Genomic DNA, 24120 nt, shown 5'->3' on the forward strand with positions numbered 1-24120 from the left:
TTGCCCTTGACCTTCACACGGTTGCGTGTTTGAATGGATGCTTTCTGGGAACAGGCCTCTGCATCCCAGAAGTTTTAAAAGTGGGGAAGGACACCTGGGACAGGCCATGCATGTCTTTTCCTTTCTTATGCCAGTTGGGAACATAAGACAGGGCTGACAGTCTGTGACTCGGTGTTGCCGCTCCCCAGGGAATCAGGGTATGTGGGAGCACAGCTACTTGCACACAAGTCTTTTGATCGGAGTCCTGGAGAGGTGGGGACTTAGACCAAGAACACTGGTCTCTTGCTGGGGGACACCGCAGCATGCAACTGATTCTTTGCAGGGAGGGATACTGTTTATAGAAGGAAACTCAAGTGATTTTGCTACAGAAGTTCCCTGGTGGATTTTGTCTGCTTGTTTTTAATGTATATATCATATATATCTTTATGAGCTGGGTGAGGAAACTGCCATGTATTTTGTCATAGGTTTTATGTCACTCCCGCCCCCCAACGAACTACAACTCGGAAACTTGCACAGAGGAAGTGGTTGAGGTTTGGCCTATAGATCTAGAGGGAAAGAGCTTCTGATAAAAATGATTCACCCAAAACCCCCACTCCACAGCAGTATTACACCACTCTACCCAGTCCAATAGCTGGGGGCGCGCCTCCCCTTTCCACTTCCTGACAAGTCTCCTTCGGGCACAGGGCGCCATCGGACACGGAGCATTGCTACAGGACAGAGTTCTGTTGTGGAAAGGTACCATGAGGGCTGCCTGGGTGCTGCTGGCCTGCTGCTGCCTGGTTTTGAGAGCCACGAAGGAGCCTTTCGAAGGTAAGAGGATCATTGGTGGCATAATTGCACCCTCTATCTGAGCTGCCAACACCCCCCAACCCACAGACAGGGCATCAGGAGGGGCAATCACTCCAGAGTGGAACTTGGTCTGGCAAGTAGCTGGGAACAAGGAAAGCTGGTTCTGTAGGGACCTGAGATGATCAGTCTGAGGGGCCTCATGGTGGCCCCTGCCATCTTCCTCACCTCACTTGCTGGGACCCAGGAAAGTCAGGGGCCAAAATGACTCATATGCCCTCAACATAATGGGCCTCTGCCGTGCCTTTATCAGAACTCGGAACCCAGTCAGTTTATGTAGCCTCCGGGGGTTGGGGGAGCACTGGCATTCACCTTCCCATTTCATCCCCATACTCCTACTGTAAGCTCCTGGACCATAGTCCAACGAGGTCCCCTCCTTGAAGGTTCACAGAGCCCTGCTCTGTGCCTCAGTCAGTGAAAATGTAGAAACTGTGATGAGCTCGCTCAGGGCCACAGAAAAATGCTTCCTGCAATCCAAGAGGGGACCCTGCTTTTCTCCTCTAGAGTAGCTTAACCAGCTGGGGGGTTACCCAGCCTCCTAGGTCTCACCTAGAACACTTCTGAGACTGGAAGGTATTGGGATATAGGCACCCCATGAGCACCAGCCCAGCCTATTTCCTACTAAGGACAGGCGCTCCGCAGCTCTATAGCCTTGGCGTCATAGTCTTCATGGCAGCCCATCAACGTAGCTGGATGAGATGGAGGGTAGTTCTTACCTAGGGACCAGGGCTGCCACTGTTCAGTACCCCGAACATGGCCTGGATTTCAGACTCCGGGGCCCTCCAAAGGGCCACACACCTAGCTTGTCTCAGTTGGTAACAGAGCGTGAGCCCCGTGAGAGCAGGAACTCAGTGGGATGCTCTTGTTTGTCTGGGTGTCACAAGTTTTTCATCTTTGACATGATACAGTCCTGCTTTTAGATCATTATTCGTGGAAAATATTTTACCTTTCCTTTTCTGACAAGTTTCCAAGTCACATGGATTCATGGGTTTTACTGTACTCATCTGTTAAGTGGTAAATTGAGGGATGATTTTATCCTGCTTACTCTGCATAAAACCAGCAAACTATTGCAGTAGCCAACTGCTTTTGTTACCTGTTCAGCTTTGGGTTAGATAAAAACTCTTTAAAGACTTCATGAAAAATCTATACGCATTGCTGTGTATGAAGATATTCAACCAAGGAATTGGTTAGTGCAGGGTTCTGGGAGAGGCCCAGCACCCTTGGAATTCACAGTTTGTTCTTGGTGCCATGGGAGATTGCAGCTGTCCCAAACCCAGGGGAATCAAAGATGGCATGCTATGTCCTCCGTGGGGGTTCCCAGAGCCCAACACTCCCATGCACTGTCTCTTTTCCTTGCTGTTGTTAGTTGCTGCCAAGTCAGCTAGCTGGATCCAATTCATGGTGCCCATGAACAACCGTCGTGCTGGTCCTGTGACAGCCGTGACCCTGCTGGTATTTGGGGTCCCTGTTGCATGGTGTCGAGCATTACAGCAGTGTAAGCCTCTGCAATATGACAAACTGTCAAATGGGCACTAGTCTCTGCCCAGAATGGTCTCATACCCACCCCACCAGGGCCTGTCCTTGGGGGCATTGCCTGCACACCCCTCAGGGACTAGTGAACGATGCTGTCAGAGTGCACACAGGAGTCCTGCTAGGACTCCCTCTAAACCCTGTCGAACTCTGCAGCCTGCCTATGGGGGCTCACTTCTACACTCATGTTGGTATAACTGTGAGTCTGGGACAACCACCAAGCCAAGCGTTCATCTCTTCTAGGCACCAGCTCAGGCCTCTACTTCTACTAGCTCATGAATGTATAATAACAGGCAGAATAGATCCCTAGCTGAAAGTGTCTTCTAAGAAATTCTCACCATAGCACTGACAAATCCAACTACCTGCCATCTGAGTCCACGTTTGTTTTTTTAATGAACCAGAGCTGGTTTTTCCCTGAAATTATAACGATTTGCACAAGCAAAGTGGAGTCCTTTGTGTATGGCCCTGCCACCAGAGGCTGCTGGACAATTCTTTTTACCTTCTCTCCTTCCTGCCTGGTCTTTGGTCATCATTTTGTGGGCTGTCTATACGTTGTGTGGGCACTGCAACAGATTGTTTAACTCAGCAGAAACGTCTGGAGTTGTCAGAGCAGCTAAAGAATGATGGAGGGTGGAGGCAAGTCTGACCTCTGCTTTGCGGCAATGGGTCTCGGGGTATGAGATGAATTCTCCCCGTGCAGTCAGCAGAGGCCAGATGTGGTCCCAAACTGTTTTCTCATGAGTAATATTAGTCAATTATCAAAGACAGATATTTTATGAGAGCGCTGGAATAAAGTCAAGATAAAGTTTTCACATTAAAATGACATTGATGGTTACCAGGGGTGGGAGGAAAAAAAGGGAAGGGAAAGCCCCATACTAGAGACCCTCAGTCCATAGCCTCACTGCCATGGAGTTGATTTTTACTTAAAAGAATAGGGCAGGGTGAAACTGCCCCCTATGGATTTGCAAGACTGTAACTGTTTACAGGAGCTGGTAGATTCAAACTTCTGATCTTGTGACCACATGCAAAATGACCCAATGCATGTTGTTGTTAGGTGCAATTAAGTTGGTTCCGACTCATAACAACCCAATGTACAAAAGAACAAAATACTTCCCAGTCTTGCTCCATCCTCACAATTGTCCATCCTCACAATTGCCCACTGCTGTAGCCACTGTGTGGAGAGGCTTCCTCTTTTCCACGGTCCTTCCACTTTACCAAGCATGATGGCCTTCTCCAGGGACTGGTCTCTCCTGCCATGTCCACAGTACATGAGACCAAAATCTCACCAGGCTTACCTCTCAGGAGCATTGTGCCTATACTTTTTCCAAGACAGGTTTGTTTTTTCCTTTTGGCAGTCCATGTCACTTTCAATATTCTTCTCTAGCGCCATAATTTAATGCATGAATTCTTCTTTAGCCTTTCTTATTAAATGCCCAACTTTCACTTGCATATGAGGCAACTAAAATTACCATGGCTTGGGTTAGAAGCTCCTTATCTATATCTATCTCCTTGTTTTTCAATACTCCGAAAAGGCCTCCTGCAGCAGATTTACCCCGTGGAATTTACCCGACACAATATTAGCTCAGGATACAGTTTGACTAAATATATAAACCCTGAGGCACACCATTTCTGATTTTTAAGCACACAGTATTCCTTTGTTGTTACAATTGCCTCAGTCCAACAGATTGCATATAAGCACAATTAGGTGCTCTGAAATTCTCATTCTTCCTAAAGCTAGCTATAGTTTGTTATGACCCACAGTCTCATGCCTGTGCACAGTCAATAAAACACAACTAGACATCTTTCTGGTATTCTCTGCTTTCAGACAAGATCCATCTGGGCCCATCAGCTCCCTGTTGATGTAATGCTGTAGCCATTGCGAAATTATCTTCAGCAAAATTTTATTTACATGTGATATTGTTTGATAATTTCTATATTCTATTGGGTCACTTTTGGGGGGGAATGGGCACAAATAGGTACCTCTTCAAGATAGATGCGCATGGTGAGTGTTTCCACTGATTCACTAGATTCTTGAAAGATCTCCATTGGTGTTCTGTCAATTCCCAGAACATGGGGATGTCTCATTTGTCACTGTGCCCACCTATCTGCTCCACAAGACCTCTCTGGGGTGTAGAAAACAACGATATTACTTTTTTGGGGGGGGAAGTAGTCTTTTTATTTTAATCATTAGGGGCTCATACAACTCTTATCACAATCCATACATACATCAATTGTGTAAAGCACATCTGTACAATCATTGCCCTCATCATTCTCAAAACATTTGCTCTCCTCTTAAGCCCCTGGCATCAGGTCATTTTTCCCCTCCCTCCCCACAATCCCCTCCCCTCATGCCCTTGATAATTTATAAATTATTATTCTGTCATATCTTGCCCTGTCCGACGTCTCCCTTCACCCACTTTTCTGCTGTCCGTCCCCCAGGGAGGAGTCCCATGTAGATCCTTGCAATCGGTTCCCTCTTTCCAACCCACTCTCCCTCTACCCTCCCAGTATCGCCACTCACACCCCTGGTCCTGAAGAGATCATCCGCCCTGGATTCCTTGCGTTTCCAGTTCCTCTCTGTACCAGTGTACAGCAAGGATATTATTTTTGGAGGACAAAGGTGAGCCTGATCTAAGCCATGGTATTTTCAATTGCCGCATATACATGGGAAAATTGGAAACTAAATAAGGAAGACCAAATAAATAATGTATTTGAATTATGGTGTTGACAAAGAATATTGAAAGTACCATGGACAGCTTAAGGAAGAGACCAATCTATCTCGGAAGAAGTACAGTCAAAGTGCTCCTTAGAGGCACGGACGGCAAGACTTCGTATTACATATGTTGGAGTGGATGTGTAGCAAAACAGAGGAAGACTCTCGAGGAGATGGGCTGACACAGTGGCTGCAACGATGGGTTCAGGCATAACAATTGAGGGGATGGCGCAGGACTGCCAGACAGTGTTTGGTGCTGGTGTGCATTGGGTGGCTATGGATCAGAACCAATTTAGTGGCGCCCAACAACATGCCTACCTACCTCCTGCACAGGCAGTGCTTGGCTTTCAATACTTGGCTTACTCTTTCATTTCACTCAAAATAAATAACCCCCTAAAGTCCCTTCCCCACCTTAAGCATCTCCAAGTTTGGCCCCATCCTCAAGGGGACGGGGCCCCTATAGGAGCAGACTAGAAAGCCGCGCAGTCTCAGGTGTGGGCCGCACATCTACGACAAGAGCTCGTGCTAATATCCGTGTCTTTGTCTGCTTCTTTCTTTTTCAGATTGTAATCTCCACAAGCTTAACTCGGGTGTGAAGCCAGGGTTCCCCAAAACAATAAAGACCAATGACCCAGGAGTCCTTCAAGCTGCCAGACACACTGCTGAAAGGTTTAATAACTGCACAAATGATATTTTCTTATTCAAAGAGTCCCACATCAAGAGAGCCCTTGTCCAGGTGAGAGTCTGTCTGGGTTTGCACTGTAAACCTCTCGGGAAAACCCCAAGATAAATGCTACCGCCAAGCTCATTGCCCAGCCTCCTTTGTGCTCTAGCACACAAACCCGTGCCAGACATGGACAGCAGTGGCCACAGACATCACAAGAGCAGCCCCAAATGATATCACCTTGGATTTTGAAACACATGGCCCATGGATCCCTTGCTCAGACCATGCTTCTTCCAGTTATCTGGCCTTTTAGCCCAAAGCACATGAGTAAGAGCAAGGAAAAAACAAACAAAACAGAAGCTGCTAGAGAAGTAGAGGATGACAGCAGAGGAATCCTGGCAAGAAATTGCCCGATGAGTGGGATCAAAGGTACACCCCAGAGTCCTTGGAACCCACAGTTGAGCTCACTTCCTGCCCTACCCTTCACTTGCAGAGCAAGTCCAAGGAACGTCCTATCCTTTCACAAGGCTTTGGCCCAAGGCGCTCCCTTCTCCTCAGTTTCCCTTTCCTGACAAGTTCAGCTTCCTCCTTTCAAGCCCTGTAGAAATGCCCACATCAGAGACCTTCTCTGCTAAGAAAACAGCAGTCCCAGCCCCAAGGGCTAGGTCTGGGCCAGCTCTGGCTCAATTCTGTATGCCAGAAACACAAGAGCCTGGCCGTGGTCAGCTGTCAGGGGTCCTGTCTTTTGTCAGAACCAAGGCTATTATACAGACCCTCCTAGCCTACCTAAGATTCGTTGCTAACACGGAAAGTAGTTGGGGCATTTTTCAATCCTACTCTGCCAATATTTTCTACGCATTACTAATGATTATCTCTGGATCATAGGGGTATGGGTGACTTTTACTTATTTACTCATTTTGGCAATGCAAACTTCAAAGAGCACCTACATTTTGATGAATAGAGAATCATGTTGGGGAAAGACAGCCGAAAGATTATAGTGGTGCTACATAGTATAAGGCTTTCCCCCAACACAGTGTCTCAGGCCTAGCTCCAGGGCCCGAGCTTCCCCACCTATGCTGTTGTGCTTAACATCTCTGGGTCCTCTGTAAGTAGGGAAGACAAGGAGGCTGGCCCCCTGGGTCTTGGTGATGTTGGAGACCATTATGTTGCATTTGATATTTTGGTGGAGCCAAAATCAAAACTTGAGGACATTTCTGATGCCACTTTGCTGGTAAAATCCTGCCCAATAGCAATATCCCAGTTTAAAAGTGCTGTTTAGAAATGAAAAGAAAAACAAACATTCCCCAGCAACATGGGAATAAGTTTGTGGAAAACGGTGGTAGACAGGATGTGTCGGGCTCAGTTCACTAGAGCAGGGTTTCTTACAGTTGTTCCACTTGCGACCCGCTTTTTCCTGAGAAATTTGCGACACAAACCAGCTCTGCCAGAAACAGATTCATTACACAATTGGTTTAGAAATTTTAGTTGTTGCACATTCAGGAAGCTTTAATGTTGCCAAGAAAAAGAAATGTATATCAAGCTCATGCAATTGTAGAAGGGGCAAGTCCTTGCAGGTCCCATCTGTGGGTTAGATGTTAAGCTAGAGGGTTTTCCCAATTTGAATAGCTCCAGAGACTAATGAACCCAAAATAGGCAGGAAGAGCACAGGCCGGTGACTGCAGGGGAGGATAATTCCACGGGTAGCAGCTCAGGCTTGGGATGAAAGAGGTAGATGAATCCAAAGTCAGCAGGTCAGAGGATAGGCCACTGATGGCTCCCAGGGTAAGCAGAGCACAAGGCAAGCCATTATCATAAGTCCAAAGAACTGAAGGTTAACGAGTCAGATGCAGGAACCAGACCCAGCAAAATGCAAGCCAGCACTCCCACAATTTCCACTTATATATGAAGTAGGCGATGGCCCAGAGGAAATTGCCTTTCAATTGCATCAAGGCTGTGAGCTGATTAGAGGGTTGCACTCCACCCTAAACATATTGAACCTGATTGGCTGCTCACAACAGATCCCATTATGGAGTTGATTTACATTGTCACATAAAGGGAGGGACTAGAAATCATCGGCCAAACCACTGAGAATCCCGGCCCCGGCAAGTTGACATAAAACCTGTCACACAGCGCAATCCACAGTGTGGTAGTCTGTGACATAGAATGGATAATGGCGTGGATTCAGCTAGTGTGCTACAAGAATGTGTTGGGGCAGCTCCAGGGACACCTGGCGTTGATGTTACTCCTGAGTTCAACACTCTGGGCAGAAAGATGTGCTAGCACTGAACAGAGCCTGCATCACCTCCACCTTGGGACTGACAGCAACACTGAGTGGAATTGGGAATATGTTCACAAATCTCCGAGGCACTTCTAGTCAATCATGCATGAAGACCCCCCTCTCCACATTGCTCTGCTCCCTTTCCACCTGGTGTCTTTCCCACCTGCCCTGATATCACCTTTTGCTATTGGAGGAGCCCACTAGCCCCTCCACCTGGCACTAGGATCCTGTCCCTTTCTTCCCTGCAGATAGTGAAGGGCCTGAAATACATGCTGGACATGGAGATTGCCAGGACAATCTGCAAGAAAAATGGGCAGCGCAATCTGGACAACTGTGACTTCCAAACCAACCACACTTTGACTCAGGTAAAACAAAGATGGCCTCTCACCGTTTCCGGTCTGTCGTCTCCTTCCTAAGGTTGTCAACAACACTCCATCATGTGTCTGACCCCCTTTTGTTTTCTCTGCACAGCTTACAATTACTGGTAGAAAGGGTGGAACTTTTCCAGGGGTGAAGGCTGTACTGTCATTACTCAAATGACCTGCCCCTCAATTCCCTAGATATCACATCTCCAGGAGTAATATACACTCTAGGCGTGGGATAGAGTTGGATGCAAAAAGAACTTTTAGTTCATTCAAAAAATTTTCCCCCTCAGATATATATATATATATATATATACATATATTCTACATATCCTATCGATGCTTGTATATCTTTCTATAAAGATACAAAGAAAAATACGCAGACCTCATGTAGCCAAATTTAACAAGCTGCAAGTATAGATGAAAAGTATGAGGGTAGCAAAAAATTCTGACTACTAACTAGTTCATAAATACACAGGCTTATTGCAAATGTGTTTAACACGTCGCTTGGATCAGTGGGTGGCTGTTGATGAGTTCCTTCCATAATACACTTCTAAAGTACCTTCAAAACAAAAACAGGTTCGATCCAAACAGCACCTTCCGAGGGGATGTGCTGGGCCAGTTCATTGCAAGGCAGAGGTCAGCTCAGAAGATTATAGTAATTGGTTATTTTAGGAATCCTCAAGGGGGTATTCTTGATAAGATTTTCTCAAAGGATACAGGACAATCACAGAGTCTTATTAGGAAGAAGTTTTAAGAAAAACCAAAGACAACATTAGTGAGGAAAAAGTCCAGGAAAGTTACACTGAGGAAGATGTTTCCATCACAACAAAGCACCTGCTCACTCTTCAAGGGCAGCAAGTGGTATTCTATGAGAATCTTGCTGGGAAATCTCATCCCATCCATCCTGCAGCCCTGATCTTGAGCCTTCAGACTTGTTTCTGTTCCTAAAAGTAAAAGAACATTTAAATGGAACACAATTGGAATCCCTCAAGGATACCAAAACTGCCATTTTGATATTGTGTAAATTAAAGAGTGCAGAGTTCTTTGTGATTAGAGAGGTGGATTTACCACCTTCAAAAGTATACAGGACTAGATGAAAAAATATGTCAGAAACAATAGCTTTACATCTGATAGTTTGGTTTTATAAATGCTTCTGATAGTAGCAATTTTTTTTTACTTAACTCTCTTATAAAATTTTGAAAAAAATGAAACAAGCAACCTTTGCGGAGAGGTGGGAAGGGCAGAATTCCTCAATGTGGCACCCCCCCCCCCCCCCCAATCACCAGAGGCCCCGGGAAACTTCCAGGAAAGGACCTGTCAGGAGGCTGTAGTTACGAGGGTGGGCAACCTCGGCACAAGACAGGCAACCCTCAGAGGTGTTCCTTCTCTCTTCACAGACATTCAGCTGCTACTCTGAGATCTGGGTCATTCCCTGGCTTCACAAGTTCACAGTGCTTGTTCTCCTCTGCCACTGACAGCCTGCTCCGCTGTAAGACTGACGCTGCAACCAATGGGCCATCCTTGTGCTGCCTTCAGTCCCAGCTGCAATACTCAGCTACCAGACACTCGGGAAGCAACTGAGGCAGACTCTCTCATGTGAGCACGTGCGTTCAGGATAGCAGAGCTGTCAATTTACACTACTCAAGAACATGGAACTGACTATCGAATTATTTGAATAGGGAGCTGACCCAGGGGGATGAGTCCTGACCATCTGCAGAGGTTGTCCATGTACACAGGTCCTAGACATCCACCCATTCATTTTAGTCATAGCATCACATGGGAACCAAGTCCATGACTGACCATGTTTGATGGATAAAGTTATAAAAATAGAAATGACCATCTTAAAAGTGATGATTATATGTTTTACCTTTAAATGGAGAGGACTGCAAGGAGGCTCCATCACTGAGAGGCCTTAAGAGTTTCAGTTGTTCCCAGAAAGCCTCTTTCTGTTCATTTAATTTATGAATCATGTTAGAAGACCTGGGTCATAAAGTGTTTACTCAATGGTTCCTAGGATCACTGAAGGCAACCTCCACCTTACAGATGAGCAGGTCCACCTCCATCAAAAGACAGGGTTTCAAGCCGGAAGGCCGTCAGGGCATACATAACAGGCGCTACAGTAACTTCAACAAGATAGTGCAGCGACTAAGGTGAGGTCTAGTCTCCTCATAGTCCACACTCGTCATCAACGAAATCCAGACCAGCAGACACCAAGGCCTCTGACAGCCGCAGAAACGCGGGTCCATGGAACCAGGGAAGTCATCCAAATCCCTCTGCCCCCCAAGTCTCCTGTCTGTAGAACAAGGCGATGTGTCATTGTAGCATTAAATCAGTCAGTATGTGTGGAAAAAAACACACCTTTAAAACGGTTATATTACACTATTAATAAAAAATCTCAAAATGTGAATCTCTGCCCTATGAAACGTAATAACAGAATCCTGGAGGAATTTTCACAATCTATAATAAAGAGGCACACAAGGAGTAACTTGATTTAAAATGCATGTTAATAATTCACATTAAAGCAACCCTTTCTATTCTTTACAGAAAAAGCATATCACACATCTAAACAGTAAGGCTGGCCTTTGCACCTTACCAGGTCAAAGTACCAGCTAGAACGCAAGAAAGGACACTTTGAGCCAGAGAATCAGCACTAAGTCAAAACTTAGACTCCTTTATTGCAAAGTGTGAAAACCAATTTTCGAGCTCCTCTGTACTGGTGAAAAATGAGCAAGCACTAAAACACCCTCAGTTCTCAGATGGAGATCCAAGATGTGAGTTCGTAAGCTGAGGCATATTTAAATTGATGCTATGATTGAATGATTGGGCATTGGCTGGTTAATCTTCTATTTTTAATTTATAGGGCATATCAGATGAAAGTGTATTCAATAACAGCTACTCGATTTTCTTTCCTATAAAGTCATGTACACAATAGTAACAGTTGGTCATTTGATATAACACAGGTTCCATCAACCAGGTTGAAGTCCGTCTTTGAATCCATCCTACTGTATTCACAGAGCCCCAGCCCTCCGGAGGCTGAACTCTGATCAACATGAGATGCAGGGATGGTCCTGAAAGACCACCTACCACCATGACAACATTCTAACCAGAAACTACCCTCATATTAACAGTATAGAAATCAAATTTCCAGTCACTGCTAAAAATAAGAATATTTAAATAATATGACACTCCCTAGCAATAACCAGAAAAAAAGCGTAAGCAGCAGGAAAGATTTCATATGACAATATTTTATGAGTCTTCCCTAATAAACTTATGACCAGTGTGTAGACGCATTTGCCACAATATCCAGCATGTGGGGCCTCTGAAATGCAAATGGTCCTTCTTCGTGTCTGTAGGACTAGAGTGAACGAAGAGCAAAGGTGTGTGGGCACGGCTCTCCTAGGTTCAGACCTGTAGTATGAATCACTGGATCATCAGATTCCAGTGCCACTGTGAGTTTATGAAAAGAAAACTCCGCAAGTCCTTGCTGCGCTATTGAAGTAAGCATGCTTCCATGCTCACTGCTTGCGGAACCCCGCAAAGCTCTGGGAGATCTGCACCCGCCTTCACATGGAAGGGACCTCCACGCTGCACAGAGGAAGCTGACACCCTCTCCGTATGAAAGGGGGCCCAGGGCCCAAGGGCCCAATTTCAAACACTGCACTTGAGATCACAATTTAAATGCCTTACCTGCACAGCTCCTGCCACCAATCTCTCTGCACTCTGGTTCTGTGCTCCCCTCCCCTAAACAAAGGCATAGCTTATTTTAAAGATATGGAGGTTGGCAGGATACAGCCAGCAGCCAAAATAAAACCCATGGGCAGCTCATCTACTGCTCCAAACCCTGAGCCTTGCTTAAAGTATATAAGGTTCCAAACTCCTCGAGAATTAATGGACTGAGAAAGCATTATCTAAAGAGAAAAGGACTTTCCGTGGATTTATCTTCCCTGTGACAGAGAAATACCAAGTCAAGCCCAAGTGAAGGCAACATTTGGGGGGGTTGCATTCTGGGAGATGCAGCAGTCGCCTCTGCAGGCTTGAGAAGTAACGGGCACACAGGATAAGAACTGTATCCATGACCCCTCCTAAACCCAGTGCCCCTCCCCAGCACGACAGCCCTGGTATGAGGCCCCGGTGAGATGGGTGAAATGTTGTCCGGCACAGCCTCAGGGCGGCTCTCAGCAGGTCACACAGACGCAAGGCTGAGCTGGCAGAGGAAAGGGGACCGGAAGGATCCCAAGTACAGGTACCCATCATGTTCATGTGCTTCACTGACATATGTGGCCACTAGGCCATTCGGGTCATGCAGGCTTCTTCGGAAGGCCCCACTGTCACTGAGTTCTAGGACGAGGCTATACCGTGGCACAAACTTCATCACCGTCTCCTGACTGAAGAGCTGGAAGAGAAGCAGAGGGCAAGGGAGGTTTATTTGCCATTCAGAAGATGTGAACAGATCTGACCCACCACCCCAAGTCACCGACCACCCAATGACAACACTGCACCTGCAGGGGCAGGAAGAGCAAAAAATGGAAAGGCCCCATTAACACCTAGTTTCCCCAGCCCTTCACTGCCACTACCCACAAGGAAAATAAGTTCAAGACATTTTCTACAACTCGCATTCCAAGGGGCAAGGCAAATACACACTAACAACAGCACGCGAGGCCCTTGCCTCAGTGTTTCCCTACACAACCTACTGGACATAGACCATTTAAGTCAGATCCAGGGAAAGCATGGCATGGAGCCAGCTTTGGGGCAACTTTGACCTACTCAGAATGCTAGGTCAACACCTAACTGGCAAAAACAAAGTCCTGTACTCAGGCTGAAAGCAGGGGTGGGAAACCTCTTATCTGTCAAGGGCCATTTGGGTAATCCTAACGTCATTTGCAGGCTCCACTGGTCAAACATTTCATTAACCTGCCCCTCATGTGATGGCTGGAACTGCTTCTCCTTGGTGAGGTACATGCTGGTAGCTGACAGTGACGGTTTTGTGGGGCTTATACAGCCTGTAGGCTGGACATTCGCCATCCCTGGATGAAAGTATTTCAAATGCGCAAGGTACAAAGGTTGGAGACTGGGGAACACGTAGGTCATGTTGAAAAAAAGTGAAAAAAAATCTCTGAGAAGATTAAATGAACATGTTTACACACAGTATAATGTGGCTTCTCATACAAGCCAGCTCAGCCTTTAACACTTTCCTCGAATGCACTTAGGGCAGAACAAAGACATTCGATGCCCTTTGCATGGCTAAGATGAGAGGCTAGGCTTTGGTTCCATAAGCAATACACGGCTTTTTAAAATCTACTTTGTTGTTATTGATAACATACATGGGAAGCATTCATTAGTTCAGCAGTTTCTACATGTCCAATACAGTGACATCGATGACATTCTTCAAATCTATAATCATTCTCACCCTCCTTCTGGAGCTCCCTAAGTCACTTAAGTTCACTGCCCTCTCGGGGTCCTATGCACTCTTTCCAGTTGCTATTGTTTCTATGATGCCGCAGAGCACAATGGTCAAAGGAGGTTCTTTTACGAGTTTCACTAAGCCACTGTTTGGTTTTTAATTTTTTATTTTTTTGGTGTAAGGTGTAAAGATGATCTCAGATCAATAGTTTCCAGCGTTTCTCCAGCCTCCAAGGCTCCAAAAAGAATTTGAAATTCTTCTCTGCATTCTTCTACTTTTAATCAGGATTCTTCCATAAAATCTTCTATCAAAATGCCCAGTAATGGCAGCTGGGCACCATCCAGTTCTGGTCTCAGGGCTAAGGAAGCTGTTGTTCATGGAGCTATCCCAGGTCCTCCTCTTAGCCCTGATTCTTTCTCTGCCTCGGTTCTCGAGGCAACTGCCATGCCTGTGATGGCTGCTCTTTAGCGCATAAGACGACCCCAGGACCAAGAAGTGAACTAGCAGGCAGAATAGAAGCACTATCTGTGCTACTTGGCCAATTAATGGGGATGTCTCCTGACACTGTGACCCTAAATGTCCAATCCAATGAACCAAATCCCACGAGGTTTTAATAATGCAGAAGCAGCCTTAGCAGCTAGTTATGTTTGTATGTCACAGTGGTAAATATAACTATCATATAACTCTTTCAAATACAGCTCTGATAGGTGTGAAATTTATTCACTTAAAATGTTGAGTTTTATTAAGATTCACATAGCACATAAGTAAACAGTTTAAATATATTACAAGGAGCTGTGAAATCACCACAGTCAGTTGTGGGACGTTTTCTTCTTTCTAGTACTTGAAAATTATTAGCTCTCCATCTCCCCACAACCTCCCCTCAACCTCACCAAGCTATTGATCCAATTACTGCCGATAAAGATTTACCTAAGCTGGATTTCATATAAGGAAAAACATACAACAAAAAGCAAAAAACTAAAATCAAGAACAAAATTAAATTACAACTCAATGGAAAGATCAAGAGAAAATAGGAAGTTAACCTAGCTACATGAGCCTGTGCACCACTCGTCTGTCAGCCAGCCGCTGTACCGCGGTGGCTTTGGCGTTGCTGGGATGCTGCAAGCTATGTCGCTGGTCGTTCAAATGCCCTAAGGGTGACCCACAGTGAACGGGCTTCAGGGGAGCTTCCACATTAGGAACAGACTACGAAGTATGAGTTGGCTGCCCACTTCTGAGGAAGTAGCCGCTGAAAGCCTTCTGCATAGCTTTGAAACACTGTCAGATACTGAAGTCTCAATGAAGGGAAACAGCACATTGTCAGAGAGGGCCAGGAACAGGTCCCTCGGGGCACAAGGCACTGGAAACCTGGCTTACGAGGGGTGGGGCTGTTTTCTCAAGTAGAGTTAACCCTGGTGATGTGAAGGGAGAAAAGCCTGGGGGAGCGGGCCTGTGGGATCTTCACATGCTGGCAGGCACAGTCAAGGTAAGAAGAAAAAGCTGCGAAAATCGGAATGCTCAGAACTTGGAATGTGCTAAGAAAGAATTTAGGAAAATTGGAAGTCATCAAAAACTAAATGGAATGTATAAAATTCCATACCCTAGGTGGTAGTTAGCTGACATGAACTGGTATTGGCCATTTTTAATCTGAAAATTATATGGTTTTCTCTGCTCAGAATAACACTATCAAGAGGAACAATATTCTATTCATTGTCAAAAGGACATTTCAGGATCTATTTTGAAATACAGAGCAGTCCTTGGGAGCTTATATCTATTTAAATTTAAGGAAATTTAATCAATACAATTATTACTCAAATTTATACACCAACCACTAAAGCTAGTGAAAAAGAAGGTGAAGAAGTCTACCAAAGTTTTGTCTGAAATTGATCAAACATGCAATCATGGCGCATTGATAATTACTGGCTATTGGAATGCAAATCTGGAAACAAACAGGAAGGAATAGTAGTTGGGAAAAATGTTCTTGGCGATAGAAATAAAGTTGGAGATCACCTGATAGAATTTTGCAAGAACAACAACTTGTTCATAGCTAATACCTTTTTTTCCAATTAACAAAAAATAGCAACTACACACATGGACTTCTCCAGAGGGAATACACAGAAGTCAAATTGACTTCGTTTGTGGGAGGAGGTGATGAAACTCATTAGTAGCTGCTAAAATCAGGCCAGGGGCTGACTGTGGAACGGGCTATAAATTGCTCACGTGTAAGTTCAGGTTGAAGCTGAAAAAAAAATTTTTAAGTCCACTAGAGGCAAAATATGACCTAGAGTATATCACACCCGAATTTCAAAGATAAGTACAGATTTGATACATTGAACACTAATGACAGAAGAGCTGATGAGCTTGGGCGGATTCATGAGGGAAGCAAAAGGTCATTAAAAAGATAGGAAAGGAAGAAAAGATCAAAATGTGTATCAGAAGAGACTCTGAGGCTCTTAATCAAAGAACAGCTACGGCAAATGGAAGACAGGGTAAAGTCAGAGAGCTGAGCAGATCATTTCCAAAGGCAACTTGAGAAGACAAAATCAAATATTACAACAGAATGTCCAAAGACTTAGTAAACCAAAAAATGAAGAACGTGCTCACCATATCTTAACTTGAAAGAACACAAGAAAAAATACAAGCCTAGAACGGCAATCTAGAAAGATTCGAAAGTCAAAATAGTGAATGGTACAAGAACCATCCAAAGAAGCTGGAAAGAGTACATGGAGTCACTGGACCAAAAAGAACTGGTCGACATTCCCCCATCTCAGGAGGCAGCATATGAGCAAGAACCAATAGTGCTGAAGAAGGAAGTTCAAGCTGCACTGAAAGAAGTAGCCAAATCCAAGGCTCCAGGAATTGAGGGACTACTAGTTGAAATGTTTCCACAAGCTCACGAAGCACTGGAAGAATTCAACTGTCTATTCACAAAACTTGGGAGACAGCTACCTGGCCAACTGACTGGAAGAGATCCGTATTTGTACCCATTCAAAAGAAAGGTGACCCAACAGATAGTCAGATTACAGAACAATATCACTGATGTCACACGCAAGTAAAATTTTGCTGAAAATCATCCAACAGCATTTATAGCAGTACGTTGACAGGGAGTTGCCAGAGATTCAAGCTGAATTCAGAAGAGGATGTAGAACAAGGATATCTCTACTTACGTCAGATGGATCTTGACTGAAAGCAGAGAATACCAGAAAAATTGTTTACTTGTGTTTCATTGACTGTGCCAAGGCATTTGACTGTGTGGATCACAAAAAAAAATATGGATAGCCTTAAGAAGAGTGGGGATTCCTGAACACTTCATTGTGCTCCCACTGATTTTGTACAGGGATCAGAAGTAGTTCTGCAACTACTGCAACCTGTGAGAACACGTATACTGAAAACAGCATGGACTGCCAAAACGACAAGCAACTCTACCTTGGAGGAAGTCCAGCTAGAGGGAGCGTTAGAGACAGGGACGGCAGGGCTTCATCACACACAAGGATTTTCCACTACCAGAAAGCAGTAGAAGTGGTAGGCCTGTACTCTAACACAGGCAGGAAACCTTGCCGAGACCCAGAAAAACAAAGCTTTCACAGGTTTCACTGTAATAAAAATACGAGCAGAAGTCAGACAAATAGAAAACAGGAAAACAATAGAAAAAATTGATAACCAAAAGATGGTTCTTCAAAAAAGTCAATAAAATTGATTAGCCTCTAGACCAGTGGTTCTCAATCATGACCCTTTCATACAGTTCCTCATGTGGTGGTGACACCCAACCATAAAATTATTTTTGTTGCTACTTCATAACTGTCATTTTGCTACTGTTATGAATCGAGTGACCCCTGTGAAAGGGTTGTTTGACCCCCAAAGGGGTCTCAACCTACAGGTTGATGAACCACTGGTCTTGAGTCTAATTCAATTAAAAAGTGGGCAAAGGATATAAACAGACAATTCGCCAAAAATAATATTCAAATAGTTAACAAACAAGTGAAAACATGCTCACTATTTCTGGTGGGGCAGGTAGAAGGCCTGTCTATCCTGGAGAAGACGACCAGTCTTTAGTCAAAATGGTAAACTGGGTTGGGCAGCACGCCATTGGGAAAAACAGTCCACGTTAAGTCTAATGGCCACCAACGGGAGAATAAGCTCAGGCTCTGGACCTCAGAGAACACTTTTGACCTTGTCTGTATCTAACCGTAGGGGACCCAGGCCATGTACTACAGACAACCAGGATCTTAGTCTCGGACCCGTCGAGGTACACAGCACTCATCACAGACTCAACTACAAGGATTCAACTTGGAACTCTTAGTAAAGCAAAGTGGATTTTAGCTTAGACACACTGGTAGCAGATCAAAGAAAATGTGCCTAGGCTGAAATGCCTCTCTTTGCCTTTGTGAAAGAGCATTGATAAAGCTTAGCCCTAATCTCCAATCCCACTGTCAAGTGTCCAAACTCACTGACATCAAATTGACTCGGTTTATAAAAGAGGGTAGAACTGCCCCTGTGAGTTTCTGAGACTGTAACTTTTTATGGGAGGAAAAGCCCCATCTTTCTCCTGTGGAGCAGCTGATGGTTTTGAACTGCTGACCTGGCAGTTAGTAGCCCAATGCCATTTGCCATCAGAAAACCCAAAACCATAATGAGATTACATTTCATTCCTACTAGGAAGGTGATGATTTAAAAAACAAAAATGGAAAATAACATGTTGGAGATCTACAGAAATTTGAACAGTCATCCATTGCTAGTTGAAAATTGTGGCAAACAGACTGGGGGATCCTCAAGAAACTACAGATAGAGTTGCCATATGACCCAGTATTTCTGCTCCTGGCCTATATACACTAGCAATGTATCAGAAATGACAATACACACTTAGGTTTACTGTAGCTATTCACAACAGCAAAGAGACGGAAACCACGTAAGTGTGCCTCGATGAATGGAAGGATGGATAACATAAAAGGTGGGGCCGGCACACACTGGGCTACTACTCTGCAATAAAAAACCCAAGTTCCCCAAACACCTTGCGACCCGGATTTGAACCTGCAGGACACTATATCGAGCAAAATGCATCAGGCACGGGAGGACATGAATAATACACAGAAAGCAAAGTTCCCCAGAGGTTGAGGGGGAGGAGGGGGGAGGAAAAGCACTCCTTAGGTGGTCGTCACTCTTCGTGTATAACAATAGGCAAGGTGGCACTGGATCTGGGTGGCTACCAGCACACAGGGCTGAAGTCAATAAACTAGACAGATATGGATGTGCAGGGCTAGACATGGCTGCAGCAATAACCACCACCGAAAATGGTGCCATTCTCTTAATTAGGGCTTAGGAGCGTGGTCTCATGACACAACCCAGGAATTGGCATAAGGAAGTTCTCAGAGTTCATGTTTTACCTCCCAGTATGATGCTAGTATCTGGCATATTACATGCTTATGAGACATATCTAAGATATAATTATTGGTCCTTATTGACTTGGAAGAAAAGGGAAAGAATTAGAAAATGAACTGGACTACAGGTCTAATTATCTAGATGAACCACTGTCTCTTCTACGGCAAGACCAGAGCTAGATGGTATCTAGCTACCACTCTGGATGCTCAGATCAGTAGCACAATATATGACTCCTGATATAAAAGGAGGAAAATGTACAACACAATTTCAGATTCTTAAAAATCCAGACTTACTGTACCTAATGATGGAGGAGGAGTCTCGGAGACTGTAATTCTGAATTGCTCTTCAAACCTAGAACTGAAACTAACCCCCCTAAAGTAACCTATATGCTAGGTAAAGAGTAAAGATTGTCACCCTCGTTTATAAATACACATATATTATCTATATAAGACCAAAGGTCAAAACATAGATGTGATGCTTGATCAAAGACAGAGATTTAGTAAATGGAAATAAAACAACTAGTAGAAAGAATGTTGACACAATGTGAAAAATACAACCAATTGTCACTGATCATTCCACAAACTGTGGATCTGAAGGTTTTTCCATGTATATTTTCACCAAAAATAAATCAATAATAGTATTAATAAAAGCAAAATTGTGATTTTGTAGGATCATTAATGTCAAACAAGCTTTTAAGTAGATGCATTTTCACTTTGTTTGGGGGAATTATAGTTTTTAGTTACCTTAAAAATTAATTTCTTAATCCAAGGTCTCTGAGATAAGAAATCCAACATGGAAAACCCAGGGTTTGGGCGGATTGTTGCCATGCCAACCCAGTATCCTCCGGAGCTGCTGGGCCGGATGTTGTCTGGAAATCCAGGCATGTTCTCCACAAACATGTCTGCTCCTCCCTTCATCAGGCCAGAAACATAGAATCTAAAAAATTCATCCAAGTATGCATTAAGTAGGAGACTAACAATTTAATGAAAACGTTTTAGCCAAACACGAGGTTGTTATTAAGTCCAGATCAAGTTTAGGAAGGCACACGGTACAGAGGCCTTCCTGAGCCCTGGACCCTGGTGGGGCCGAGGCAAAGGGCCTTCAGAGCAGCAGGGATGGGCCATCACCCTCAGCATTAGGCTAGGCAGTCACAGACTGCCATGCTGAGACACTGAGAGGTGGGTGAGGAACCACACAGCCCTGTAGAGAGTAAGCGCTCAAAGAGGAGGGGGCCTGCTATCTCCCGGGCTCTGTCAGTCAAGGGCAGGCCCGCCTCTGCTCCTACACTCACCTTCGGATCCTTGCCATGGTCGTTTCTGCCACCAAGACAAAGTCCTCTGCCGGAGAAAGCTGGACTCCATTAGGGAACTGCAACTGCTCCATTAAGACCTTGACTTCCTTGGTCACCGTGTCATATTCTAGCAGGCTAAGAAAGCAGAAAAGTTCAGGGTCACCAACTCAGGACACCCAGGTCTCCCACTAGTCTGAAGTTGTGCTTCCCTACTGGGTCTTCAGCTAACTCAGTCTCACACTTGGGTAGAGTGAGTCCTGGAGCTCCCCCTACATCCAAGATAGACCCCTGTATCCTACAATCAACTCTCTCACTGTCTCGGGAGTCAGCTGTGCACCAGGAAGGGCTGATCAGGGCTCCAGTCTTACAAGATCCCTGTACCTTCACCTCCTGAGGATCCATCTGAAGCCAGTCTATCTATAGGGTCTCTCTTTACCACCAATAACCACAACTTCACGGGGCTAGCTCAGAGCCAGGCTGCCTTGGGAACACAAGGTAGAGGGGCTGCGCACCCCCAACCCCTGCCTGCATACACTTTCTGTGATAAAGTACACACTACTAAGAGGCAGCAGTTTTATTGAATGTATGCTTTGTTCCACTCTTCGTCCCTTGGACCATGTCAGGGCTCCCTTAAGCTGAGAATAATTGGCTGCTCTCCTGGGGGTGAAGCTGACAGTGGCTGAAGTCAGTGTGTTTTCAGAGAACTTTAGAAGTGGCAGGAACAATGGCAGGAACCCCCTAAGGTCGATGCTAGTGTCTCTTAGCAGGCTAGACTATTTAAACAGACACAAGTAAGAACTGGATCCAAACTCCTGTCATTGCACGCCTCTTTCAACAATCTCAAACCTTGTCTCTAGGAGGATGCATCTTCCCATACAAGGACTATGGCCTCTGAGGAAGGAAGACAGCCTTGCCAGTCACATTCTGTCTCAGAAATGGTTCCCAGCAGATAAGCCAGGACTTCACCAAACCCAAGGGCACACCACACTGACCACACAAATTTTTCAGTTCAGAATCCCATGCCCTGTGTGTTCAGATGCCTACATTCGCCTCAAGTACATATGGACTAGGGGCAGAGACAGAAGGTATTCAGGATCCTGGGGAGTCTGGCATATATTCTAGACCAGTGGTCCTCAACCTTCCTAATGCTGCAACCCTTTAATACAGTTCCTCATGCTGTGGTGCCCCAAACAAAAATTATTTTCATTGCTACTTCATAACTGTAATTTTGCTACTGTTATGAATCACAATGTAAATATCTGATATGCAGGATATATTTCATTGTTACAAATTGAACATAATTAAATCATAGTGATTAATCACAAAACAATGTGTAATTATATATTTTGAAATATTTATTTCTAATTATATATTTATTTCTAATTATATATTTTGAAATATTTATTTCTAATTACACATCAATTTATTTCTAATTATATATTTTGAAATATTTATTTCTAATTACACATCAATGAAGCATGGTGTAGCATGGGTAGCAGTCTTCACGCTGGGTACTTGTATGTGGGCCTATGTGCATGTGGGTGGACCCGCCTGGAGACGATAGAGGAGCGGTGTCTCAGTTCCTAAGACCATCGGAAATAGTGTTTTCTGATAGTCTTAGGAAACCCCTGTGAAAGGGTCGTTTGACCCCCAAAGGGGTCACAACCCACAGGATGAGAACCACTGATAGACCAAGCACTAAGACTTGCCCTTTTTTCCTCCTTCCTGTTCACCCCACCCCCACCCCACTAAATTCTTATCCAGCCTCTTGAGGCTGCCCCAAGGCTATAAAGCTTCATTAGTAGCCAGCCATAAACCAGAAAGCAGACTCAACAACACTATGAAATAGTAAACACTATACACAGGCAGTATTCTAGCTCCCTAAAACAGGGAAATTTCCGTGTTGGTCTACTCACTAGGTAAACCCTCAAAGAATGTGAAATTTCTCCATATAAAAACCCCTAAAGAGAGATTCATCATAAGGAGAAATAGCTACAGTCTCCTTAATAGGATGGCTTCAGAGTGAAAGTGAGGCTACCTGACTCTCTTTATTCCTTCTGTCACTTGTCCCCAGAAGTCATAAGGTTCGATCTTAAGAACCAGTCTACGGCTCTCCTAGAAGGAACAAGCTCTGCTGAAGTTAACCTGGTCGAACAGACTGTGGAGAAGCCCTAAATAAATACTTACCGCCCATCGCTTGTTCCCTCCATCACCAAAAGCAGATAATCTCGTCTTTGCCATTTGCTGCTAGAATCCGTAAAATAAATTTTCCTCCCATCCTGAGTTATTGTAAGATCATTAACAAAGGCCATTTTCTTTCCTTCAATAGGTGTTTCAGAAGATAACAGCATTTTCACTTCACCTGAATTTTAAAAAGGGAAATAAGAAAGCTGTGTTTCCATTTAAAGAACTTGTTTTTCAATAATTTCCAAATATTTATCAAAATGAACTTTTCCATGTTGCCATTCCTTATTACAGTTAAAAAAAAGTGTTACTTGATGAATTTGTTTACACTAACATTTTTAAAGGCAGACTTGCTTCCTCTAAGGATGAGGTTTTTATTTTATTGAGGTCAAATGACTTAAAAGGCTATTAAAGTAACCTAGGTCAAAGGCAATTTAGTTCTATTTCTATGCTTGAGAAGAAATCCTGATAATGCAGTGGTTAAGCACTTAGCAGCTACCTTATGGTTGGAAGTTTGAACCCGCCAGCTACTCTATAGGAAAAAGATGTGGCTGTCTGCTTCCATAGACATTTACAGCCTTGGAAATCCCATGAGGCTTTATGACTCTGCCCTACAGGGTCACTCGGAGTTGGATGACAATGGGTTTGGTTTGGGGGTATGCCTGAGAGAAACAGAAAATACCCACTCATCTACTTTTAAAATAATGAACAAGTGGAATTGGATTTGTTGTTATCAATAAGGTTTTCATCGGCCAGTTGTCAGAAATAGATGACCAGGCCGTCTTTCTACCCTGTTCTTGTTTGGAATTGCGGTAGAAACCTGCCCCCCCGGGTGAACTCAGTATACATGAGGTAGCAGCAGCATAGCTTCTAGTATCATAAACCTCCCAAGTCACAGCAGTACAGCAAACATACAGACTGGGGCTGAAATGAGCCAGGGAAAACCATGACTAACAACAGAGCATTGTCTAATAGCGTGCTGAACAGTGAGACGCCAAGTTTAGAAGGCACTCAATTGGGAAAGAGCAACTTCCCAGGAGTAGAGTCAGCCTTCAGGATGCAGATGGACTAAAACCTTCGGTACTTCCATTTGTTGATGTGGCACAACTCAAAATGAAATGAGGCAGCTTTAAACATCTGTAAGTAATGGTGTGTACAAAACACGACTCAAGAAAAATCCAGGTTATGAAAAATGAAATAAGGCAAAGGCTTGAAGATCAATCAGGCATGAGTGCGCTAAAATTGACTGAGAATGGACAAGGTGAACCCAACAATCATACACACCAAGAATGCCAAATTAAAGAGGGATGGAATGGTACTCACTGCCAAAAAATATTTCACAATCTATCTTGAGGTACAATGTTTTCGGTTACTATGACCTTTATTTAAATTTGCACACAAACCATGAGTGTTTAACATAAAGCAATCGAAGGGCTTTCCAATCTGCTGGCGTCGGAAATAGACCGACTGCGCAA

General features: G+C 44.4%; 2 protein-coding genes across 2 annotated transcripts in view; one reads left to right on the top strand and one right to left on the bottom strand.

Annotated features, from left to right (window-relative positions):
- Positions 1-740: 740 nt before the first annotated feature.
- On the top strand, positions 741-9871 carry CST7 (cystatin F). Its single transcript, XM_075528008.1, has 4 exons — positions 741-810; positions 5653-5825; positions 8280-8396; positions 9794-9871. The coding sequence occupies exons 1-4, from the start codon at positions 741-743 to the stop codon at positions 9869-9871; spliced, it is 438 nt and encodes a 145-aa protein (XP_075384123.1).
- Positions 9872-11039: 1168 nt separating this feature from the next.
- APMAP (adipocyte plasma membrane associated protein) overlaps positions 11040-24120 on the bottom strand; it is a 56507-nt gene continuing 43426 nt past the window's right edge. The window contains exons 6-9 of the mRNA XM_075564176.1: positions 22649-22823; positions 20462-20596; positions 19914-20106; positions 11040-12789 (exon numbers count right to left, since the gene is read on the bottom strand). Coding sequence (XP_075420291.1) covers positions 12580-12789; positions 19914-20106; positions 20462-20596; positions 22649-22823 — 713 coding nt within the window. The 3' untranslated portion in view covers positions 11040-12579. The remainder of the gene's footprint in view (positions 12790-19913; positions 20107-20461; positions 20597-22648; positions 22824-24120) is intronic.

The sequence above is a fragment of the Tenrec ecaudatus genome, chromosome 12 (genome assembly GCF_050624435.1).
Source record: "Tenrec ecaudatus isolate mTenEca1 chromosome 12, mTenEca1.hap1, whole genome shotgun sequence".
Classification (NCBI taxonomy): domain Eukaryota; kingdom Metazoa; phylum Chordata; class Mammalia; order Afrosoricida; family Tenrecidae; genus Tenrec; species Tenrec ecaudatus.

Coding starts and splice junctions, on each gene's coding strand:
- CST7 (XM_075528008.1), top strand. CDS start 741: ATGAGGGCTGCCTGGGTGCTGCTGGCCTGCTGCTGCCTGGTTTTGAGA. Junction 811..5,652: donor CACGAAGGAGCCTTTCGAAG/GTAAGAGGATCA, acceptor TTTCTTTTTCAG/ATTGTAATCTCCACAAGCTT. Junction 5,826..8,279: donor TCAAGAGAGCCCTTGTCCAG/GTGAGAGTCTGT, acceptor TCTTCCCTGCAG/ATAGTGAAGGGCCTGAAATA.